This window comes from Cavia porcellus, unplaced genomic scaffold (assembly GCF_034190915.1).
Source record: "Cavia porcellus strain 051 isolate PalLab524CR breed Dunkin Hartley unplaced genomic scaffold, mCavPor4.1 scaffold_6, whole genome shotgun sequence".
Taxonomy (NCBI): Eukaryota; Metazoa; Chordata; class Mammalia; order Rodentia; family Caviidae; genus Cavia; species Cavia porcellus.
Window position 1 is genome coordinate 93754282 of NW_026947489.1, and position 22904 is coordinate 93777185.

General features: G+C 52.9%; 2 protein-coding genes across 2 annotated transcripts; both read right to left on the reverse strand.

The window, feature by feature from the left end:
• Positions 1 to 1760: 1760 nt before the first annotated feature.
• On the reverse strand, positions 1761 to 3998 carry LOC100735539 (keratin-associated protein 17-1). The gene has a single exon (XM_063249722.1). The coding sequence runs from the start codon at positions 2486 to 2488 to the stop codon at positions 2168 to 2170; it is 321 nt and encodes a 106-aa protein (XP_063105792.1). The 5' UTR covers positions 2489 to 3998; the 3' UTR covers positions 1761 to 2167.
• An 11718-nt stretch (positions 3999 to 15716) lies between these two features.
• On the reverse strand, positions 15717 to 20039 carry LOC100736005 (keratin, type I cuticular Ha3-I). The gene is made up of 7 exons (XM_003467106.3): positions 19431 to 20039; positions 18522 to 18604; positions 18054 to 18210; positions 17050 to 17211; positions 16823 to 16948; positions 16464 to 16684; positions 15717 to 16242 (listed from the first exon to the last, which is right to left on the reverse strand). The coding sequence occupies exons 1-7, from the start codon at positions 20037 to 20039 to the stop codon at positions 16122 to 16124; spliced, it is 1479 nt and encodes a 492-aa protein (XP_003467154.2). The 3' UTR covers positions 15717 to 16121.
• Between the last annotated feature and the right edge of the window lie 2865 nt (positions 20040 to 22904).

The following is a 22904-nucleotide window of genomic DNA, read 5'->3' on the forward strand; positions in this document are numbered from 1 at the left end:
CACCCAAAACAAATGAAAACATATGTTCACACTAAAACCTGCACATGTGAATGTTCAACCCGCTTTATTCCTAAAAGCCAAAACCTCAGAACAGTAGGATGAGTGGGTTTTAATGTGGTTTATGTACTCTAATGAGACGAGACGAACCGTTTATACCTTCAGCGATGCGAATGGGCATCAAAACTGTCGCGCAAATGGAAAAGGCAATTTGCACTGTGCAACTTCTTTTATAAGAAAGTCTAGAAACAGCAAAGTGCCTGGTGACATAAAGTGGGAGTGGATCACTACCAGGGGCTTGGGTTGACCGGAAGAGGGGGACAGAGTCTTGGGAGTGAGGGAAGCTTGTGTGCTGAGTACGACGTCCATACACAGGCACCGTGTGGCAAACTGTTAAACCTCACCCAGCTGAACATGAGAAAAGGAAGCATTTCATCAGACTTAAAGTCTATCTCAATAAAGTTGGCTTATAAAAATGGCACACAATGTTTTCAGAAGTAGCATGATCTCAGCCTTATTTATAAATACACTTGGAAAAACATATATGAGCATATATAGAGTCCAGCAAAAAAAAATGTACACACATCTCAGGAGAAAAAAAAACTACTATTTTCTAAAAAAGTGAAAGAAAAATAAATATGTGAACATTAGGTTTATCGAGATACCATGAGAGTAGCACAAGCTCCCTTTGGCCTCCACAGTGACAAGAGAACTGGAGGTGGAGGCCCTGGGCTGCCAGACCTTCACTAGAGCGGCTACTGATGCTTGGGTCACCTTGGTCACCCAGGTTGCTGCCCATGTATCTTCAGAGTCTTCTCTAAGGACCAGTAGTGCAGTGGGTCCTCTGCGATTTGTGACATCCTCCAGGGTCCACTGTTGGAAAAAAGTCACACAAGCCTATAGCGTGTGTATTTTCTGTGGACTCTCTAGCTGAGCATTTGGGAGTTTAGTGTTTCTCCTTTGTATCCTTCGTATTTTTAGAATCATAGCTATGCTTATAATCAGAAAAAAACCAAAACCTCTTGCTTATCTCTCTGTCAAATGAAACAACCTCCGCAGGCATAAGGAAGAACGTTGTTCTTCCAGGCCAAAGGAAAAGTAGTTTTGTTCCTAAGAAGCTGGATCACTTTCAACAGGCGTTGAGTGACTCGCCCTTAACTTTAAGTTCCCAGCCGGGCTCCCACATCTGGGTCAGGGCCCCACCCACCAGATGGGCGCTCACCCTCTCCGGACAGTGGCTGACCCAACGCACAGAAGCTACCAGCCTATGCCTCCTGGAGGCCTTGCCACCTCGCCACCTTCGGCACCAAGCTGGTCTGAGCAGGCCTGCTCCCTGCCTTCCCAGCAAGTCCCCACCAAGCCCTGATGCTCTCCAGGAGAGCCATGTGGGAGGCCACGCCCCTCCGTCAGTCTCAATGCGGCCTGAGCCAGTGCCTGCCTCGGAGCTTTGAAAACTGCAGGTCCCAAGCTACCTTAGCCCCTAAAGCTGACAGTTGGGGCCTAGCGGGGAAGCCCAGGACCTGTACTCCTAAAAAGCCTCCCTGTGAATGTCTAGCAGCACGAGGAAACTTTTCTCTGCAGCTGTGAGCCCCGGTGCTCTTCTGTGGATTCTGCATCCGGAGGCCTCAGAAGGGCACAAGGGATTGCCAGCTGCAGTCCCCGGGTGACTTGGCTGCAGGTGATCCAAAACCATGCTGCGAAACCCTGCTAGCCTTTCCTAAGCGGTGGCCAGCAGGAGGTGAAGGAAGAGGCAGGAGGACTGATTGGGTTACACCAGCACGCTCGAATTTATTCAGGGGGTAACAGAGGTGTTTAACTTCCCTGAGGTTTTGGGAGGCTTTTTGTGCAAAAGTATCAGAAAGCTAGGGAAGAGGGTCAGTCCCCAAGGCGCCTTGGATAAGAAGACCCCTAATGGTGACCAGGCAAGTTCAGTCATGGTAACTCCCCCTTGGGACTCGGGGGTCACCAAACTTTGGGACCCAGCTTTCAAGCTTCTCGCCAGGCAGACTCTGCCCTCGGGCAGGCGTTGAAGAAGGATCCCTCGCAGCTCAGCACGGCACAGGCGGGACTTGTCTTGGGAGTGCAGGAGGATCTGCGGGCAGGAGGGAATCCCCTGCTGGGGCCCAGCCAGGCTGCCAGGCCAAGGCTTTAGGGGCGCGGTGTGGGGTCTTCACTTGGTGTCGCACACAGGTGTGGGCTGGCAGCACACGGGGCCGCAGCAGCCCGACGAGCCGCAACAGCTGGAGCCGCAGCAACCGGAGCCGCAGCCCCCGCAGCCCCCACAGCCGGAGCCGCAGCACGAAGACCCGCAGCAGCCGCCTCCTCCGCAGCCACCGCCCCCGCAGCCACCACCCCCGCAGCCGCAGCAGGCGCTGCAGCAGGAGCCACAGCAGCCGCAGCAGGACCCGCAGCAGGCGGGCTGGCAGCAGCACTCCTCACAGCAGTCCTGCTCCTGGCAGCAGGTGAAGCAGTCGCCCGGGCAGCACCCCATGGTCCAGCCGGTCAGCGTCCAGGTCCGACGGTCGGTCCCACAGGTCTGGCGGTGGCCGCTGGACAGCAGCTTTTATATCCCCTCCCCAGGGCGCAGGCACAAGACACTCATGTCTGCTTTGTTATTATTTACGCCGGTCCCACCCGAACATCTCATTACCCCGCTGTTTATTTTCCAGCACTCGGTACCTCAACTCATAAAAAAGCCCCACTCGGCCCAGCTGCTATTTGTCCCGAGGGTAAAAATACACCTGAGAGGACACCGGTCATTAGCCCAGCTGAAAGAGAGGAGGGGGAAGGGGAAGCCGCCAAGCCTGGGCTCCAAGGGAGCGACTCCCTTCCTCATCCGTGCTGGGGGAGCGGAAACCCCAGCCCTCGGGTGTAGCGTGCACCCCTTTTGCACCCCTTTCCAAGAAGGCTGGCGTCTGCAAAGCAGCAGGGTGGGAGCTGGGCGCCCGCTCCTCCTGCCCGGGCAGAGGCTGCAGGTCTGGGCAGAGTGCACCCCGCAGGCCCACGTGAGCACCCCGTGCTTGTGCCCGGTGTTTGTGCCTGGTGGTATGCCGAGTGTGCAGCACGCACGGTTGTTTGGGCTTAGCTGGCCGCGTGCGTCATGGTGAGTAATACCTGCTGGAGAAACGGGAGACTCATCGTAAATGTGCCAGAGGCCACCGAGACACCTTCTCTCCTGGCGAGATGCTTGCCCCTCACCTCGGGAAGCGCTGGGAACCAAACAGACTCCCCCAGGCCAGGCCCCGGGCCACGATGGATGGAAGAAGGGAGAAATAATGCAGGAAGGAGGAAAACAGGAAGGAGGAAGGGAAGGAGAGAGCAGGAAGGCAGGAAAGAAGCCACAGAAGAAGGGAAAGAGAAGGGCAAGAAGAAGGAAGGGAAGATGGGAAAGAGGAAGATCAGAGTGCAGGACGGAAGGAAGGAGGGGGAGGGAGAAGGAGGGTGGCTTGGGAAGCACCTTAGGTGACCTCGGAGAACATGGGCCCCTCGCATGAACTGGAGGGGCCAGTCAGAGGCAGGAGGGGCTGGATACAGCCTGCCCTGCCCAGTTCCCTGTCCTTACCAGATGCGCCGAAGGCAGGAGGTCCCTACAGCAGCAGGAAGGACGAAGATAGGCTATTCGAGGGGTGACAGCAGGTATGTCTGGCAGGACGCCCCATTCCTCCCAGGATACAGGTTTCCAGAGCTGGGGAGAACCCTGGAAAGATGGTCTGAGCCACCGTTTCCGAACCCAGCCTCACATCAGCGCGGCCTGGGGTGGTGGATTTGGACAAACTCGGATTCCCTATGTTGCAGCAATGTCCTTGAGGCGTCTACACCCCGAAAGTCTGAACCACAAGCTATGTCCCAAGGGTGTCCCAAAGAGGTTGGTTGACCAAATGGGTCAAAAGCAGGATATGATTTTATAGCATCATGCCCATGTGCAAGCCCTGGCACCCACAGCAGGTGATGCCAAGGCCCAGGGAGGACAATGAGGTCCAGCCTAACCAGTGCTGTCTTCCCCGGACGGTTGTCCCTCCCATAGTGCCATGTGCGCAGGCGCATCCCTGGGGGTACAAAGCAGGGATTTCCATTTATTTTGTTATGTAGCATAGGGGCGCACTTTGAGTCTGGGGTGTACCGCAGGATTCCCCAGTGCTCAGATGTGAGGCTTTCGGAGGCTTTTTTGGATCCAGGGGGCACTGGACTCATCGAGAAACTGGCCTCTCCCGCCCTCTCTACCTTGACCGCTGTGTCATGGGCAATGACACCCCCCCCCCCGGCCGCTGACCATGGCTGAGGTGAGATTGAAGCCATGAGACACATAAATGTCTCCTCCGTTAGGCTTCGGGTGCCTGGTGTTTTGTCCCAGTTAAGAGAAAGTAGCTAAGACAGCAGATGGGGACTTCCTGGGGTACCACAGCTTTCATAAGAGTGGACTGTGTCATGCAGCTTCCTGCAGTAGGAACTTGGTCCTCAGGGCAGCCAGGGTCCTACTTCTGGTCTGGCAATGGTCTGTCTCCACCTGGCCCAGGTGCCTGCTCCTCCTGATGCTGTTGGACCTGGAGGCCTTCCCCAGAGCTGGACTGATGCGGGTGCCGAGTCCCCGAACCGCCAGCACCATGAGCCCTATAAACTCTTCTTTCTGGGGTCACCCAGCTTTGTGGTATAGGGTAACACTTAACCAAGACGCACCAGGCAAGGGTGTTGCTCAGCGGCATGGTGCCTGCCCGGCAAGTGCAAAGTCCTGAGTTCAATTCCAGGTACCAAAATATAAATAATAAGCCAATGCACAGGCTGGAAGACAGAGAACATGGCAAGGAGTCCTGCTGGCCTTCCTGTTCATCGTCCACGTGGCCTTCCTGTCCATCGTCCACCATCCCCTGCCTCTTGTCCCCCCTCCGGCACCCCCACTGTCACCTGGCCCCTCCCTGTGCCCTGTGTCCTCAATGACCAGTCAGAAGCTGGGATGGTAACACTGCCAACAGGGCTGCTGTGATCAGGGGAGCGAACACGAGATCGTGTATGTGTGGGGCACAGGGATCAGTGGTGACCAGAGCTTGACAACATGGGCTCTTGGACAAGAAATAGATGTAGGTGCACTGTATATGTGCTGGTATCTTGCACAGTCTGACTTTCCCCAGAAATTGGTCTATTTTATTCCAATAAATAGGAAACCATACCAGGAGCCCCTGCTGGGACAGATAATGACCTTTCCAGCAGAAGGGGAGAAGGTGCCCTCAACAGTCCACAAGGGGTCCCTGCCTGCCTGCTGCCTTGCTCCAGGGGCACTGGGGCCGGGGGCGCCTGGCCGCTGCACCCCAGACCAACCATTTCCCTGAAGACTGTCTGAGCAGTTGGCAAACGACAAGGCCACACATTTGGCCCAGGTGGCTGCAGCACGGGGACCGGAAACAGATGGTCAGCAAGAGGACAGCAGGACCTTGCTGGGAGGGAGAGGGGAGGAGTGCGGGCTGGCAGGTTCCCCTGTGATGAGCACCCTTTGAGGAAAGGGGAAACGGGCCTGGGGCTGGAGCAGGTTGGGCTTTGTGGAACCCGCCCAGCTTGAGTCGGGGGAACCCAGATGCCCCAGCGCCTCTTGAATAAGAGGACACACACTGACCCCCAGTATGGAGGAAGGAGTGGGGAAGCTAAATGCTTCCTGCCGCCTGGAGCTCGAAGAGGGCAGCGTGACCCAGCACCGGAACCAAAAAGGGGAGGGAGAGAAGGCAGGGAACACAGGCTGCCCCCACAGTCTCCCGGCCAAGATCCCTCCAGTGGCCGTGACTGCCACCAGGACTGAGGGGCGGCACCCCTCCTAAGGCCAGGGGAGCCCCGACTCTAGTAGAAACTCAGAGAGAAGAGTGGAGGAGGGAGAAGGCCCCAGACCCTGACAATCACCCGCTTTCCCCCGGCCCTCTACCCTGCCCGAGGTCAAAGGCTGACTGGGCCCGGGGTCCACGTTCTCATCTAGCCTCTGCCGGCTTCAGGCTGCAGGGTGGGCTCCATGCATGGCCGTGACAGGGCGATGGCCATACAGCCGGGAGCAGCGCATGGCTCCAAATCCACTGCCACCTGAGCGTAAGAACAGGCTTCCCGCTCCAGGCCCGTTGGCCCCGCTGACCCCTCAGATGGCCTAGCGACCCTTCTACAGCCATTCGTGGTATTTGACGGCATCAGTAACCACGTCTATACCATGCCTCATGGAAAGGCCTTGGGTGGCGTCCAGTGTCCGTTCTCCTGCGATGTCCGTACTGCGTACTTAACCGAGGTCCTGCGGATCTCGAAACACCCTGCTGTCAGCTCTCGGAGGACAAAGAGCTGGAGCAGCCGCTGCCTGCGTTTGTGGTTTGAATGGACGGGCGAGTGGGCTTCTGGGGCTACTCCACCGGCCCTCCCGTAACCTGGTCACATTGCAGGACCCCACTCGGTCTCCATGGGGGTGTCCTTGCCAGGCCTGGGACAGGATCTCACCATAGCCGTCGTGTGCATTTCTACTGTTGTGCCTAAAATTAAGCAATGTTTCCTGCACTTGGATTCCACTTGTGTTCCTCTCCCTGTGACTTTCCTTTCCGTGCGCGGGGTCCACTGGCCCTCGGTTACTGACCTTTTCCCCTGAGTGAAGGGGATTGAGTTACGAGGTAAAAGCTTCACGGTAGGAGTTATTTTCCTTGGTTCCCCCTTTGCCTTTGGCATCTCTGTAGGTATCAATAATAATAAAATTGGTCTACTTACTGTGGAATCTCTGAAAGAGAAAAGAGGCTAGTGTCTAGACTGCCACAACAAAGATCTATTTAGTGTTAATAGCTTCAGTTTCCTCCTCTTCTCTTTTTTGTTTTTTTTTTAAGTATTAAAGAACCACACACAAATATTTATATGAATGTAGATAAATACACACATAAAAAAATAGATCAGGGGGCTGGGGATTTAGCTCAGCGGCATAAGCGCCTGTCTTGCAAGTGTGCAGTCGTGAGTTCGATCCCTGGTACCGATAAAAAGGAAAAAGACCAAAAAAAAAAAAAAAAACCTATATATATATATATATATATATATATATATATATATCAGTTACAAATTTCCAAGTCTATAGTCTGATATGTCAGAAATATACAAGTATTTTTCTCTAAAACTGCTTAAATCTATTTCCAGCCCCTCCTCTTTTTTTTTCCAAAGGATGAAAAGAAAAGTCGGCTCTGGGTAAACTCAGAGCCCATCTGAGCTCCGGCCCTGCCCGCCTCTCCCCTGGCCGTGGAGCCTGTGTTGGGGTCTTGGGTGGCACCACAGTATCAGAGTAGGCAGTCAGGGGCTCAGAGTAGGCAGGCGGGCACCACTGAGGGCCACGTCCTCTCTTACCCTGGGCCTCACCTCTCAGATGGCATCAGCTGTGGTGCCCAAGTCCTCTGTGTTCTCCAGGGCAGCCATCCTGCACCCTCCCATGGCCACACCCAGGCGGCCATCAGACCCCCTGCCCACCTGTCTCCCCAGCAACGCAGTGAACCCCGAATTGTGTAAACCAAGCCCTGACTTCCACCCTCCCCTCTGCTTACACACAGCAGTGACCCGGTCCTGGGGACAGTGATGCGGGGGTCACCTCTCATTCAGCTGTGATTTCACTCATTCAGTCCCCATTGCAGAAGAAGGGTGACACCAGGGGACCAGGCTGCTCCTGAGGTGAGTGTACACAGGACCAAAGTCATAGACACCGTGGGATCCGGGTACACTGAACCCGAGGAAATGCTCCAGAGCTCATGAATTACTAAAAATGGCAACTGGAAAATCTCTGCTTTCTTCCTTTAAATTTCATTTTAAAGATAAAAAAGAAAAAGCAGAAGAATCAAGAAGCAAACAAACCTAAAAAAAAACCAATGAAAGCAAAACGATGCCACCACAACAATAAAAACCAAGAGCTATGTAGGTTTCCAAAACAAAAGGACAGGACTTGAACAATGGCTGTCATCCTGCACATTGTTATCGTCAGAAGAGTTGCTCGGGTTACAAGATACAGGTGTGAGATAAAACCCTAAGACAGAACAAAACACAGGTTTCAAAAACAAGACGGGAGGAAATCCCCCACCACCGCCACATCGCATGCTGCTGTCCTCCTGGAGATGCCCACACTGCCAGCCCCAGGCTGCAGAGTCAACCAACAACACAAGCATGGAGCTGTCCCCTTCCCCTCAGGCCCTGTCACCTCATCCTGAGGCCCCGGCTCTGCCAGATGCTTATGGGGCAGGTGGGGGACACGCTTCTGGTTTCCCAGCCCACACACGTCTGCTCGGGGGAGACGGGTTTGTCTTCTTGCCAGGTCTCTTCCCGCTCCCCATGGTGGAGCCTGGCTCTCAGGAAGGCAGAGAATCTCTGTTTTCTTCCTGCTGTACATTATCTGTGTCAGTTCTACTCTCCAATATTAAAAACGAAAAAGCAAGATGAATGTCCTTGAACATGAATTTTTACACAGCTTTTAAAAACCTCCCTGAAATAAATCCCTAAACCTTCAGCAGGTAAAGAGTTGAAGGACATTAGTTAATATTTTAAAATCCCTCTCCAAAGCCAGGCGTGGTGGTGTGTGTCTGGAATTCCAGCACTCTAGGAAGCTGAGGCAGGAGGATCACAAGGTGGAACCCAGACAACCAGATAACTTAGCAACTTCATAATCCCCAACCTTAAAATAAAAAATAAATAAAAGGGAAGGGCGAGGGTGTCGCTCAGGGCCAAGATCCTGGGTTCAAAATTAAAAAATCACCCACCAAAAAAATTGCCTGGGATCCATTTTGTGGGGCCTTTTCTGATATCAGCTGCACACGGTTTGTTTTGCATTCTGTGGTCCGCTGGGACGGCCAATCGTCTTTGTACTTCTAACAGTGTTTCCAGCATCGTCATGCTTTTGATAACTACTTGCTGATTTTCTGTCACGCCAGCCACCCTTCCTAACAGTCTATAAGCACTCATGCACGGGACACATGTTAACCTTCCCTGTGTGTCGGGCACACACTCTGTGAAATTTTCCCCTCATGGCACTGTTTCCCCTTACTCAGGTCTCTGGTGCTTTTATGTGCTCAATTTTCGTGCTCAATTTTCCTGCTCTATGGACAAATCCATCCATCTTGTCCTTTCTGCTGCTTAAAAGATCATTTTTTGCTTTATTTTTTTCTAGATTTTATGGTTGCTTCCGCCGTCCCTGCTCTTAACCGGGAATCTATTCTGGTGTGTGTCAGGTATTGCTTTGGTTTGGGGGTTTTAGGGGGAGAGAGGAGTACCGGGAATCAAACCCAGAACCTGACGCTTGCCAGGCAGGCACGGTGCAGCCAAGCTGTCTCTCGGTCCCTTCCTGGTTTTCTTCATCGGACTCCAGGACCCCGCCTGGACCCCAAGGCTGAAGGTCAAGGCTGCAGACCGCAGGCGGGTTCTCTGTTCTGGCGGCCTCTAATGTCCATCTCTGGCATTACACCTGCAGCTGCTTGGCAGGGGCGGGGCGGCACCAGTGATGACTCAACAAAAATCTGGGGACCATTGGGGATCCCTGTTCCCTGCTCAAGTCCTGAAGCCCAGCTCTGAGACATAGAAGAGGCGACCTTTCAGACCCAGCCTGAGAGTTTTGCAGGGCCTCTGTGATTGAAGGGAAGTGATGATTCTGAAACGGGTTCCACCATTGCTTCAAACCCAAGGTACTGGCTAAACTGAAAATTTAAAACACCACCAGCAGTTTTTAAAGTGTCTTATTTGTTGTTGATTTTGGTGGAGATTGGTTTTTTTTTTTTTTTTTCATAACTTGCCCAGCAGAAGTCTTTTGCTGAAATGATTTTGCTTTCTTGTTTATAAAAGGAAAAGAAATACATAAACTCCAAATTTTAAAAAAATTTGGGTGAGAACCTTGTCGCATGTGCTTGGCCCTGACTGGGGCCACACACCCCAGAAACCATCTCTTACCAAAGGAGGCCCGGTTTCAGCCTCTTCCTGAGCTAGGCGTTTTTACGTGCTTGCATGTGTTTCTGGGTTTAAGGTAGCGATGACAATGAATTGTATTAACCTTGCCTTGATTTTTGTTATTTGCTTTTGAGATGTGGGGGATTGGGGCTAGGGATTTAGCTCAGCGGCATAAGCACCTGCCTTGCAAGCAGGCAGTCCTGAGTTCGATCCCTGGTACCAATAAAAACGAAAAAGACCAAAGAAAAAAAAAAGAGATGTGGGGGATTTTGAATCCAGGGCTTTGGGCTCACCACTGGGACCACACACACCCCGGGGCACCCTCACTTGGTGCCTGAGGCAGGCGAGACTCTCAGGTAGCCAGTACTTCAGATGCTACAGAGTTTAGAGCCCAACTTGGATCTGTTTCTGGGGCCCATCCTCTGTACCCTTGGCTATGTCCCCTATCTCAGGAAGCTGTCCCTGTGTCCTTTAGGCCAGTCTCAGATCCCGAACACCCCAGGGGTTTACAGCCACAGTGAATCCCAGCATACAGCGAGCACTTTGCGATGGATACTCTGTATGAATCTATTCAGGCGCTACAATCACAACTCACTATGACATGAGCCCATTGTCAAAAATGTCAGCCAGAGGGGACCCTGGTCCTGGCCACCCTTCCTCACACCCAGCCAGCCTTCCCGATCACAGCTTGACAGTGTTAGCTCTGGAAATAGCATACAACAGAACAGGCTGTGACGGGAGACAGGTCTAGTCCGTGCCACACTAGGGCAGCCGCCAGCTGCACAGACGAGGCCCGGGAGACAGCTGCCATGAAGGACACGCTGTGTTTTAGTTTTATCTGAGCTTAATGCATTTTTTGTGGACACAGCCTCTGGAGGCTACTGGACAGAAGAGCAACAGCAGGGCTCAAGACCAGCATGACACAAATAGCTGTAGCAGTTTGTGCAAAGCGTATTCTCTTAAAGGTGTCAAAGCACAGACACGAAGCAAAAGGAAGTGCTGGCCGCTGTGGACAGAGCTCCGGGACCCCTTGCAGGCCCCTGCTGAGCTGGGCGAACGTGGACTGCAGCTTTCAGAAAGACAGAAAGACAAAGTCCAGGGCCTGCCTGAGCGAGAGCAAGAGACAGAGAGACAGAGACAGAGAGGCAGAGAGACAGAGGGAGAAAGAGAGGGAGAGAGAGAGAGAGAAAGAGAGAGAGAAGGAGAGAGACAGGGAGAGAACAAGAGAGAATGAGAGAGAGAGGGAGAGAGAGAGGCCTCTGCTGAATCCTTTGCCCCTCGAGGGGGTCTCCAAAGAGCTCAGAAATAAACTCCGCCCACCACACCTGCCATGGGGCACCATGAGGACATCATCTTCTTGGCAATTCACAATGCTTCAAGCCACGAGGGCAGAGAGGCTGCTCCAAGCGGCAGTGTTTCCTTGCAGGGACAGAAATCAGTACCAAGCCGGTGTGGAAGAACACGCCATGCTCTCCCTCAATAATCCCTGCAAGCAATAGCTCAAGGGACGGGAGTGGGAGACTCACCAGATAGTTCTGTCTCTTACCTCGGAGGAAGGGGCAGGAAGTTCTGGAGACCCACCTGCTTTGAAACTAGGCATGATCTGGGGACTCACTTTGGCAAAGAACATGTGAACAGAAGTAATGTCCACAAACTCCCACACCAAAGCCATCCAAGCCGGTGCCCTTGGTCTGCATCCTGCCGTGTGGCTTCGGAGTTACAGCAAATTGGGTCAGTGGTTCTACCAGCAGGGTGCATAGGGGATCTGACAATAGGAGTCCTCATAATGACCCACACTGGTCACAGAGCAAAAATAAACTCTATTATGTTAAGACCTGGGAAGTTTCGGAGTGTTTTATTATGGGAATTACATTAGCCTACTCTGACACCAAAAAAAGAAATTGAGAAAATACATTTCAAACTGCTGTCACTAGGACTGGTGGCTTAAGGCTTTTCAGTTTTGCTCTAAGTGGTTTGAAAACCAAGTAAATGTGAGATTAAAGATAATCTCAAGGACATGGCTTTCACATGGATTCCCACTCAAATTCCTTCTTCCCAGGGAAAACATAATCATGTATGTATCTGCTGCCACACTGAAGTTTTATAAATGTGTGTATGGGCCCAAGGTTATTATTTTTAGATCTAGGGATACGTGTGAACCAGTATCTTTCAACTGACTTATTTAATAGGATGTGCAATTAGTGTGGATTGCACCTAACTCCTAGGTCCAAACAAGAGATTCCCTTGTTTTTCAAATCAGGTCTTTACTTGTTATCAGTTGGTTTAATCTAGTGTTCACTAAAGAAACAGAAAGTCTTCAGACACACCCTTATTCACACCCAAAACTTTGCAGAATTTATGCCTCATGTTGCTACCTTGGACACCTTGGATTGACTCTGGTACCCAGCCAGAGACAGGAGTCCCCTGGGGGGACGGGCGATGCAGGGCACAGCTGGGCGGGGTCCCCACGCAGCCCCGTGACAGTGAGGCATGCCAAGCGTCGGAGCTACCCTGGAGCATTTGGCAAATCGCTGGAAAACGCTTGGCAGGAAAACACTTGTGGGCGAGAAATACTCCAGTTCTTCATTCCTCTTCTGTATTGAGCTTGGTTCCAGAGTCACTTTCTGCCACTCTCTCTTCCAGCCACCAAAGTTCTTTCAGAGGGAAGGTCCACGCCCAATCCTGTGTCACAGCTGTTAACGCAGAACAGCCCTCTACCTTCGAAGACCCAGGGCCCCAATTAAGAGAAGGGGGCATCGCTCCTTCCCCATCCGAAAAACATCTTCAGGGCCGGGGATGTAGCTCAGTGACACTGTGCCTGCCTGGCAAGCGTGAGGGACCAAAGAAATTAAAATTAAATTAAAATTAAAATCACCTTCATATGCTGGGGGCTGTTTGCTGCTCCTCCGGTCACCTCTGTGCCTGCTGGTAGAGGGAAGCATTTTTGCAGGTGACCTTTCTCAGGCAGCCCCTCTAAGCTTTATCCCCTTCTGCCTCCAGGGGGTTGTTAATTTCAAGGTTAATTATGCGTTGAGCAGCTGCCAGGTGCTTCCTGTGTGTCTGCCCAAGGATCAGTTTAAAATGAAAATCCTTCAAAGCTGTTTGCACCACATGACCGGAAGCTCACTTAAGGGAAGGCAGTGGATGGTGTGTGGGATCCCAGGGCTGAGCCTGGGGCCGAGCTCAGGGTGCCTCAAGGCCGATGCCTTCTACAGTTGCTGTGCGAGGACTAGAGAGCCCAGCCCTACAACTGCACACAGCCGGCATGCTGCTGCCCAACCAGCCACCCACACGCCCCACCTGCCACCCTGAGATGAGCTGGTTACTAAGCCAAAGGTGGCTAACAGGGGTCATGCAGACCTAGCTGGGAGGCCACAAGGATTGGCTGGAGAAGAGCCATCTGCTGCTATCCAAAGGACCTGAAGGTAAGGTAGCGGCCAACTCAGCCACAAGGACCAATGACAAAGAAAACTGACAGCTTACTAACTACTCAAGATAGCTGCAAAACACTTTCTTTTCTTCCCTTCCTCCCTCCCTCCCTCTGTTTCCCATCACCCTCCTCCTCTTTCTCCCTCTGTTTCCTTCCTTCCTTCCAGCACCAACCTCAGAGTAGAAATTCGAACCTCCAGCTCAATGCCTAACAGTAAGGCAAACACCCACTTTTCTGAAATCCCTGACGTCCAAATGCCTGATGACACTGGTGTACCTCTCACCTGCAAGATTCTGGATAGATCCCCAGTCATCACCCAGCCAGAGAGTGGCTCCCCCGCCCTTCACCTCTGTATTACAGTTCCAAGGCACTGCCTTCAGAAGTGTCTCTGACTATCTACCAGAAGCTATGGTTGATACATTGTATCAATTTGAGAAGTTTAACTGAATGACTCAGCAGGGAGCCAGGGGCCTCACTTTGTAAACATAGGGACTACACTAGGCTTCCCGGGTGGTAGCCTGCTTACACTATAAGGCAGGAAAAGAGGCTTGTCCCGCCCCTCTCTTGCTTTTGCTGTCTTCTGCTGTGGTAGAAGTGTTGCCCCTCTGCCACACTACCCTGCCTCAGAGCAAGCTGGTTACAGACTGAAACCTCCACACACTGTGAGCTAAATAAACCTTTCCTTCCTTAATTCTGGGTGTCAGGTATTGTCTCCCAGCAATGAAAGAAAAGTAACTAAGACACCAGGTATAGGCTTGACAACTTCTCATCCCACTCCCTCTTCCCAGAGCACCCTTCTCAGAGGAGCTCTGCTCCGGGTCAGTACAACTGTGCTGACTACACAGCCTGTGGGAGCTCCTCCCCCGAGCTCTGCAACCAAGGACCATGCACATGCTTGCTCCTGTGTCTTCTTCCATGCTGTCTTCTACAGTTATGGCCAGTTACCACAACTAACCAACCAACAGCCAGGCCAGCAGGTTTAGACATGAGATTATTACAAGAACCAAATATAAACAGTGGGCCAGAAATATGCCAGATTGAAGCTCAGAGCCATCTCCAAACCCAAGATTTTCTAAGTCTTGCTTTCTGTCCCTTTCTCCTTTTAATCATTTTAGAGCTTTAAACGAATGCATTCAGGGCCACTGCTGATACCACATGCAGTGTTGGCACACAAAGGCATCTAAACCAAGGCTTGAATTTCAGGAGTCTGCAAATTGTCCCAGCTCCCTACCCTCCAGATCCACATGTGTCCCCACAGGCAGGAAAAGCAAGTGTAAGAGAAGGCCTGCATGGGTCTCGCCTGTCTGCCTGAACAAGGCATCCACCTGGATTTCTCACTCAACTACCCCACCCCTCAGGGACAGGCCACAGCCTGAGAAGATCTTCTGGGGTTTGGCACTTCTTGGTTAACTTTGCAATTTCTGATGAGAAACATGAGCAGTCTTTAAATGTCATGAGTTCTTAAAACAAAACAAAAACAATACATTTAACTTGTTCTTGTCAGCAAAGCTTTGCAATGCGCAGGTGTAGGAAACCACTGGAACTGCTTTGAAGCTCAGGGGTGTCTAAGGACACCTGAGGATGTGACCCTGCTCGTCTAGCACAGGTGCATAGTGGGATACAGTTATGTAACCATGACTTAGCACAGGGAAACACACATGCGTTGGTTACAGTACTATGCAAGAATGTAAATATGTGATAACAACCTGTATAAGAATTATACAAGAAAAACAGGGGCAGCGCTGGCTCTCGTTCTCTTATGTGCTTGTGCTCTGCTTCATGCTGCCTGCTGTTGTTGCTGATATCTTGCACATGTGTTCTTTAACCTTGGGACCTCACCCATGAAAATCTCTCTGATGTGTGCCTCTTCTTCGGGTTGACAGCAGGATTCCTGCCTACCACTCTGCTGACAAGGGTATCAGTCAGTCTGTCTATCCTGTTCACACCTCTAAGTGTCCCTGTTAACTGGAAATAAAGTCAGGCTCTCCCAGTGCTGGGAGCCTTGCACCCAAGCCACCCCTTCCCTTCAATCCTCCCTGCAGACACTGGCCACCCTGCCCTCCAAGGCCAGCAGCTCCATCCCTCTTGACTTGCTGCCTCCTCTGTCTGGAATGATCTTTCCATCTGAGCTGTTTCTTCTCATTGTTCAACTCAAATGTCACTCCTGGAGAACCCACAGTAACTAATGGGGCCCAGTCCTGAGTCATCACCTGTTTTGCTATCTTCTTGGTGCTTATTTGGACCAACAGGTGACATCCAGGGAAGGCTTTCCTCTGAGAGGTAACCAGAGACCACATAATAGGTGCAAATGACCCTTCCACCTGATGGAGAACACTGATCCAAGACAGCCACTTTTGGAATTCATAAAAGAAATAGACAATTATAATTTTCATGCCAGAAGAAGAGTTTATTGAAAAGACCGAAGGGTTTATCTTGCATCACAAACACCAAAAAAAAAACCGTGACAAATATTAATTCTAGTTATGTTGCTTCACACACATGCCCACAAATCCCTACCATACTTCACAGAATTATTTTCAAATATCACAAAGAAGAAGCTTGTGTGAAAGCATAGCAGGTCATACAAAGGTGTCACCCTAGGCTTCATCCTGTTGTGAGTTTCTCTGTGGGACTCAAAAGACAGAGGGCAGCATCTCAGAGGGGCCTCTGTGACACGGAGTGAGGCTGGAGCTGACCCCTGGGAGCCTTCCCTGCATTCACTGTGGGAGAGAGTGTAACCTGGAGCCGAGATGTGATCGAAGCCCTGGTCTTCTTGCTGGCAGTGTAGCTATTAGTGCCCAAAGGGGCCACAAGGCCCACACCGCCGAGGTCGTGTGAGGCAGGGCTTGATGACGTAGGGCACGATGGGCTTGTCACAGGCATTGGTGGTGGCGCGTGGGTTGCAGGGAAGCCTGGGGACAGAAAATCATCAAAGCAAGTTAGAATAAAATGAACAAAATTAAGAGGAAAACCCACAAAAAAAATCCATCATGTGTCTAAGTATTGTTCTCCCTTGGAAGACTCCAGCCAGGACCTGGAAACATAAGCCCATTTCCACAATGGGGACCATTCCACGATGGTGACCTTGTCACCAGGGAATGTGACCAGGGAAAAAAACCACACCCATACTCACTTGCAGTCCTCACTCTCCAGCAGCCCCCGATACGTGTTGATCTCGCCCTCCAGCCGTGACTGCATGTCCAGCAGCACCTGGTACTCCTGGTTCTGCCTCTCCAGGTCACCCCGGATCTCCGCCAGCTGTGACTCCACACTGCTGATCAGTTGCTGCACCTGCGCCAGCTGTGAGCTGTAGCGGGCCTCGCTCTCGGTCAGCGTGTTCTCCAGGGAGTTCCTCTGCGGGGACGACAAGAGCATCAGGTGCTGCAGGGGCCCCCGAGAAGTCCCAGCTTGGAGACTCAAGGCCCACCGGACACCAGGACTTCCCCAGCACCGCCCCGCCCCCAGGCTCCAGCAGGGCTGCCCCACACTCACCAGGTTGTGCTGGGCCTGCAGCTCAATCTCCAGGGCATTGACTGTTCGTCTCAGCTCAATGATCTCCGCCTGGTAGCTCTGCAGCTGCTCTGAGCTTGACACCACCTGCTTGTTCAGCTCCTCAGTCTGCAACAGCCAAGTTGGGGGCGGAGGGACGGGGACAGGGTCAGGCGCTGCCTCGGGGGCCCTGGAGAGCTGGAAGTTGCACTCAGTGCTGGGTGGCCCACCTGCGTGGTGTACCACTCCTCCACCTCCCTGCGATTAGTCTCCACCAGGGCCTCGTAGGTGTTCCTGACTTCGTTAAGCACGCGGTTGAGGTCCATGGAGGGTGCGGCGTCCACCTCCACGTTGAGGCGGTCCCCAAGCTGGCAGCTCAGGGTGTTGACCTCCTGTGGCAGAAGGGGAAATGTTCAGTGTCACCAGTGACCTCCATGTTCTCTGCAGAAGGCAGTTCTCCTGATGACTTCTGAGCCCTGGACAAGCTTCTTCCCCTCTGTCCTCTCCACACCATGTTGAAGCCATTGGTGAGTCTCCATTCTGTTCTCCACCAAGAACCTGAGCTCATGACCCTCTTCATCCTTCACACTCAGTTTCCCCCTCTTCCCTGGGGGTCCTGGAGTGTGGTAGCCTCAGAGCTGAGGCGAGGTGGACCATGACTTAAATTCTGGCCCCTAAAACCCTACTTCAATGTTCTTGCTAGAATATCTCACAGCGCCCAAAGTTTGATTCTTAAGCTTGGGTCATAAAAAGACTGAGGCTGGCCAAGACAAGCCTATTTCAGTGCCTGCCTTCCTTGAATAGGGCTGACTTAGCTAGAGATGGGTCCGTTCTGCTGATGCAGACTGGGCTGGCTGAAAAGCAGCAGCTCCCTGCCTGATGTCTCTCCACAACCCAGTAGAGTTTGGTCCTTGGTCCCTTTGTGTCCCATCTCTAGTACTTAATAACTTCTAGAAGTTTCTCCAACCCCCAGCTTCTTCATCTTAAAGATTAGAACCTGCTGTGCAACTCACATACTAACATTAACCATCCTGGGATACAAAACTGCAAAGATCTGTCTGCTTCACATCACACCCAAGAGCAGAAAGAGTTCTGGGCAGAGATGAGGAGCTCTGATTTGTCACCCGATGCTCAGCCCCCTTTGCTGGCTGGCTCAGGGCCATCGGCCCAGAGACACAGGGACCTTGGGCCCCAGGATGGTTGGAGGCGGAGCCCCGTCCTGCTGAGAATTCACCTGCTCGTGGTTCTGCTTGAGACACAGCAGCTCCTTCTTCAGCGACTCCACCTGCGCCTCCAGGTCAGACTTGCACAGGGTCAGCTCGTCCAGGGTGCGGCGCAAGCCATTGATGTCCGACTCCACCAGCTGCCGCAAGGACAGCTCGCTCTCATACCTGTAACCATAGGGGCCTGGGGTCAGGCTGGGTCAGCCTGGTTTGCTCTGGTTGTCAGATGGCTAGGAGTTAGAGTAGGTATCTGTAAGGTTTCCAAGGTGAACACCTCTCAGGCTCACAACCGAGCTCTGTGCTCAGCAGGACCCGGGAGGACGAAGCTGTGTACACTGCCACCAGCAGGACTGGAGGAGGGGAAAGAGGACGGGGACAGGGGCCTGAGATTCACCAAGCAGGAACTCTGTGAATCTTGGGGAGCCATCTAAAGAAAGCTCGCTCGTGTTTGCCATTGTTGACAACAGCACCCCACTCACTTGGTCCTGAAGTCGTCGGCGGCCAGCTTGATGTTGTCAATCTGCACCACCAGCCGGGCATTCTCAGACTTGTTGCACAGGATCTAGAAGCCACAAGACCCTGCTGAGTGAGCCCTGGCTTGCTTCAGTTCAGCCCACGGCAGCCACGGTTCACGCACTTACAGGAGAGGCTCAGCCTGAGAATCATGGTGTACCTTGTCTGCCACTATGAACTGAATGAACACCAGAGAACCCAAACTTGAAACCAGAACACTGAACTATGCAAAGGAGGCCGGAGCAGATGATCCTCTTTTTTTTTTTTTCCTCTCTAGTAAATAATACTGAAAAACTGATAATAATTCATACTTTTCTACTCTGCGGCTGGCATGGTTCCCGGATAAACAGCAACAAATGTGAATATCCACTGGTTCCCGCCCTCAGGAATCTTTGGCTCTGCAAGGAGGATAATTATGTAAAGCAGCAGGGCTGGGAACTGGGTCAGGGACGCCAAGGACTTTTCCTGCTCCTGGGGGTCTGGGTACCATTTCGCCCTACCGAGCACCCAATCCTCCTGGGCTTAGGCCCCCCTGGACAGTGTCCAGGCCAGGAGAATTAAGAGTCCAGAAGAGAAAGGAATCTGGAAATCAGAAAAGCCCAGTGTCCAGCTGAGGAAAGAAAGTGGTCTAATCCATCCCTTAGCATTTTCCTAAGCTCCATCATTGTCTCTCCCTGCAGACTATGACCTCCACCTTGACCAACTGTGCCAGTGGCCAGAGTCCTAAGTCTGGAGACAGATGGGCCTCGAGAAAGCTAATGGGAGGCCAGCTGTCGGCCCTCCTGTCATCCCCAGAGCTCGGGTCATCTCTGCACCTATCTCCGATTCTCTCCCAGCAACTTCACAGCAGTGACACAATGACAGCCCGGCCTCACCTTCTGCTGCAGCTCCTCGATGGTGCGGAAGTAGGACTGGTAGCTGGGGCACAGCAGCGGCTCCTGCTGCTGGCTGCGCTCCTGGATGCGCCTCTCCAGCTCCGCATTCTCCCGCTCCAGCTCCCGAACCTTCTCCAGGTAGCTGGCCAGGCGGTCATTGAGGAACTGCATGGTCTCCTTCTCGCTGCCATTGAAGGAGCCCTCACAGAACCAGGTGCAGTTGCCCATGTTGGTGGGGATGTTGCAGGCCCCAGGCAAGGTGTAGCCATGGCAGCTGGGGGGCACGCAGGGCCTCGAGGAGCAGCTGGTGCGGCAGCTGAGGGCAGGCAGGCTGCAGCTGTAGGGCATGGTGCTGAGGGAGTAAAGTGCCTGGCCGAAGATGGATCCAAGTTCTCCAAGCCTCAGAGAGTGTGGGGCTCCATCCTCCGGAGCCTTTATATCCCCTCCACAGGGGGCGTGGACCTGCCAGGAGGCCCTTCTTAGGTTCATTTGGTGATGGTCGAAGTCCTTCCTTCTGTTTATTATGGGTCCCTGCAGAGAGTGCCTCACCTCGTAAAAGGTTTGCCTGGGCTTCCCCCAGAGGCAGGACCCCTTGGGGCTCAGTGTCATAAAGTGGGAGCTTCTCCGTATGGCTTCACAGCCCTGCACTCCTGAAAGCCCTGGCCCTCATTAGCAGGCGTGATGGTGCAAGATGGGCCAGCTGCTCTGGCTTCTGCCAGGACAGCCCCAATGCCTGGCAAACCTGGTGTCTCCTGGAGGAGTTGGAAGAGCAGAGCCCTTGCCCTGGTATTCTAGGTCAAATTTCCAAATGTCAGATCCATGGTTCTCAAAAAGCAAAAGAGGTTCCCTCTGGGGCAATATAACCAACCGGGTTCCTGGTGGCCCTGTGGCCCTGTGGTATGCGTGATCAGTGCCCCTCAAACAGACAATTGTGCTCAGGCCTCTGGGAGGATCAGAGGCCCAGGCTGGTGCTGTGGTCCAACAGGGCCTGTGCCTGGTTCAGGACTGCACGTTGGTGCCGGACATGTTTCCCACATGTGATCTTCGCAACCTGGTGGCTGCAACCTTGTGACACAAGTGGTACAACTCCCGCCTGACAGAGGACAGGACAAGGCGTGGAGGGAAGGACACAGCACGTCTAGATGCTGAGACTCCAGCACAGACTTTCCCATCAGATTACGATGCCGGACACACCAGCCCCCTCACCCCTCCCCATGCTGTCACTCACCTGGATCAGGGTACCCCGAGACTCACCGACTCACCACAGCAGGCCAGAGTCACCTTGGGGTCCCTGCCACACAGGAGGCACCATTGAGCCACGTCATGGTTGATACATTGCGTCAACTTGAGAAGGTCAGAAGTTTAACTCGTGGCTCGGCAGGAGGCCAGGGTCCCTAGTTTGTGACATCCTCAGCCTGCAAGAAGAGGGCGCAGATGGTGTGAGTGGTGCCCCCGCCCCAGGGGAGCAGCCTGCATGCAGTAGAAGACAAATGCAGAGGGACTGATGGCTGCTTCTTCGAGGAGCTCCGGTCTTCACCTGCAGCGTGGACGTTGTCTCCTGGCTCCTGGCACAGACTGTTCAGCTTCTGCCTGGGACTCCTCTGCCTTCCTCCTAGATGACTCAGTGTCCATCGCAGACCCCTTGGGCTCCTGATACGGGCTTGCACGGGACACTGTAGTGAGCTCCAGCCCTCGGGGTGGACCCTTCAGCCCTCTGCATGCTCCCGCACCCAACTCTGGGGCTGATCTCCGTAAGCCGATCTTGCAATTTCATACACATTTGTACATCTCCTGTTATGTCTGTTTCTCCAGTAAGCCCTGACTGATACCAGCAGGCACGTGTTTAATGAATGGAGCGGTGAACAGGAGATGATCCAAGGCAGGAGGTGACAGGTTTGCACACTGGGAACCGGGCGTTCTCAGGAGTGGGTGGTTTGTGCTAAGAAACACAGAGAGAAAAGTGGGAGCCACAGGTTTGAGGGAGTGGTGCGTGCACAGCGAGGGACTTCAGTGAGTCTCTGTGGCTGACGGGACCTTTGTGAAAGGAAGTGCTAGAAAACAAAGGTCTGGGGAGGTCACAGTCAATGGTGGCAGAGGAGACCAATGTGACCTTCCAAGCCTGAGTGTGCGGAGCCCCATGCTGGTTTCTCAGCTTTACAGACGTTTAGGAAAGGCTAAGAGGCGAGACCAGCAAGGAGGCGAGCTCGGCAGTCCAGGGAGGGAGGAATGAGGGGTACCAGGAGTCGCAGCACTGTACAGCAGGGGTGTGAGTAACAGGCAGGCTTTCAGTGCTGGTGCAAGGCAGAGAAACAGCTGAGCAAGAAAGGATCAAGAGCAGGGGGAAGCTGAGGACTGCACCTTGCAGAACTCTGAGGAAAGAGAGAAAGAGGAGAAAGCAGGGACGAGGGCGAGTTCCTCGCATCACAGGGCAGGCAGGAGAGCAACTGAAAGGGGGTGAGGTTGGAACTGCTCCCCTGTGGCCTGGAGCCTCGAGAGATCAGGATGGGGTGAGAGCCTTGGCTAATGGGACCCACCCCGAGGAATCCCAAAGGTGTCCCTCCTGTGTGTGCAGCAGCTGTGTCCCTAAAGAAAAGCCGCAGTGAACCCCATACACTGAGAGTCCAGACATGCAGAGGTGAGATCTCCGTGACCTGGAACAGTTCTGCACCAACCCATCCGGATAGCGCATGGTGAGGAGCTCCAATCTTAGGAATCCAACTTTCATAACTGAAATTCGCGTAAAACAGTTTAGAGAAGGGAGCCTGTTTGAGATTCATAACAGTTTGTGATTCAGCAACAACTATCCGGCAAGCTGAAGCAATATAACCTGCCTGTGCCTGTGACACATATAAAATGCAAATTATTGGTTACCCTGGAGAGAGAGGCAGTGAGGATAAAATCCCAGGGGAGGGGGCAGGCAAGGGCCAGCGAGCAGGGGGCCTTACTGGCCTCACAATAGAGGATGAAGTGAAGCTCAGAGGGCTCCTCCCCACAGGCCCCAGCTGCTCAGAGACAGCTGCAGATGAAAAACCAGGTGGTTTTGTGTTTTGCATTTAAGGTCTTCTTTCCTCATCTCATCTCCTGCTCTAGACCCCAAATGCCAACCAATAGAGAAAATCCTGGGGCGGGTAGGGTGTCAGGGTGCACGATCCTCTCGGTCATGAGCATCTCGGTCACTCTACCCCTGTTTTACTCATGAGAAAACCAAGGCTCAGAGAGAAAAAATGGCTTGTTCGGGCTCACGTCATCAGTACCCAAATCTGGAGCCCCCGACCCATCCCTAGCCTCGTCTCCAGGCCACAGAAACGATGCGCGATTCCACAATCTGATCTGCCACTGGCTGGGGCCGGAATCCAAAGCGGAAAGAAAGAGGGGAGCTGGGCACACAGCTCAGCCGCAGCGCTTGGCTGGCAAGCACGAGGCCGTGATTTCAAGCCTCAGTACAAAAAAAAGGAAAAGAGTCAAAACAGAAAA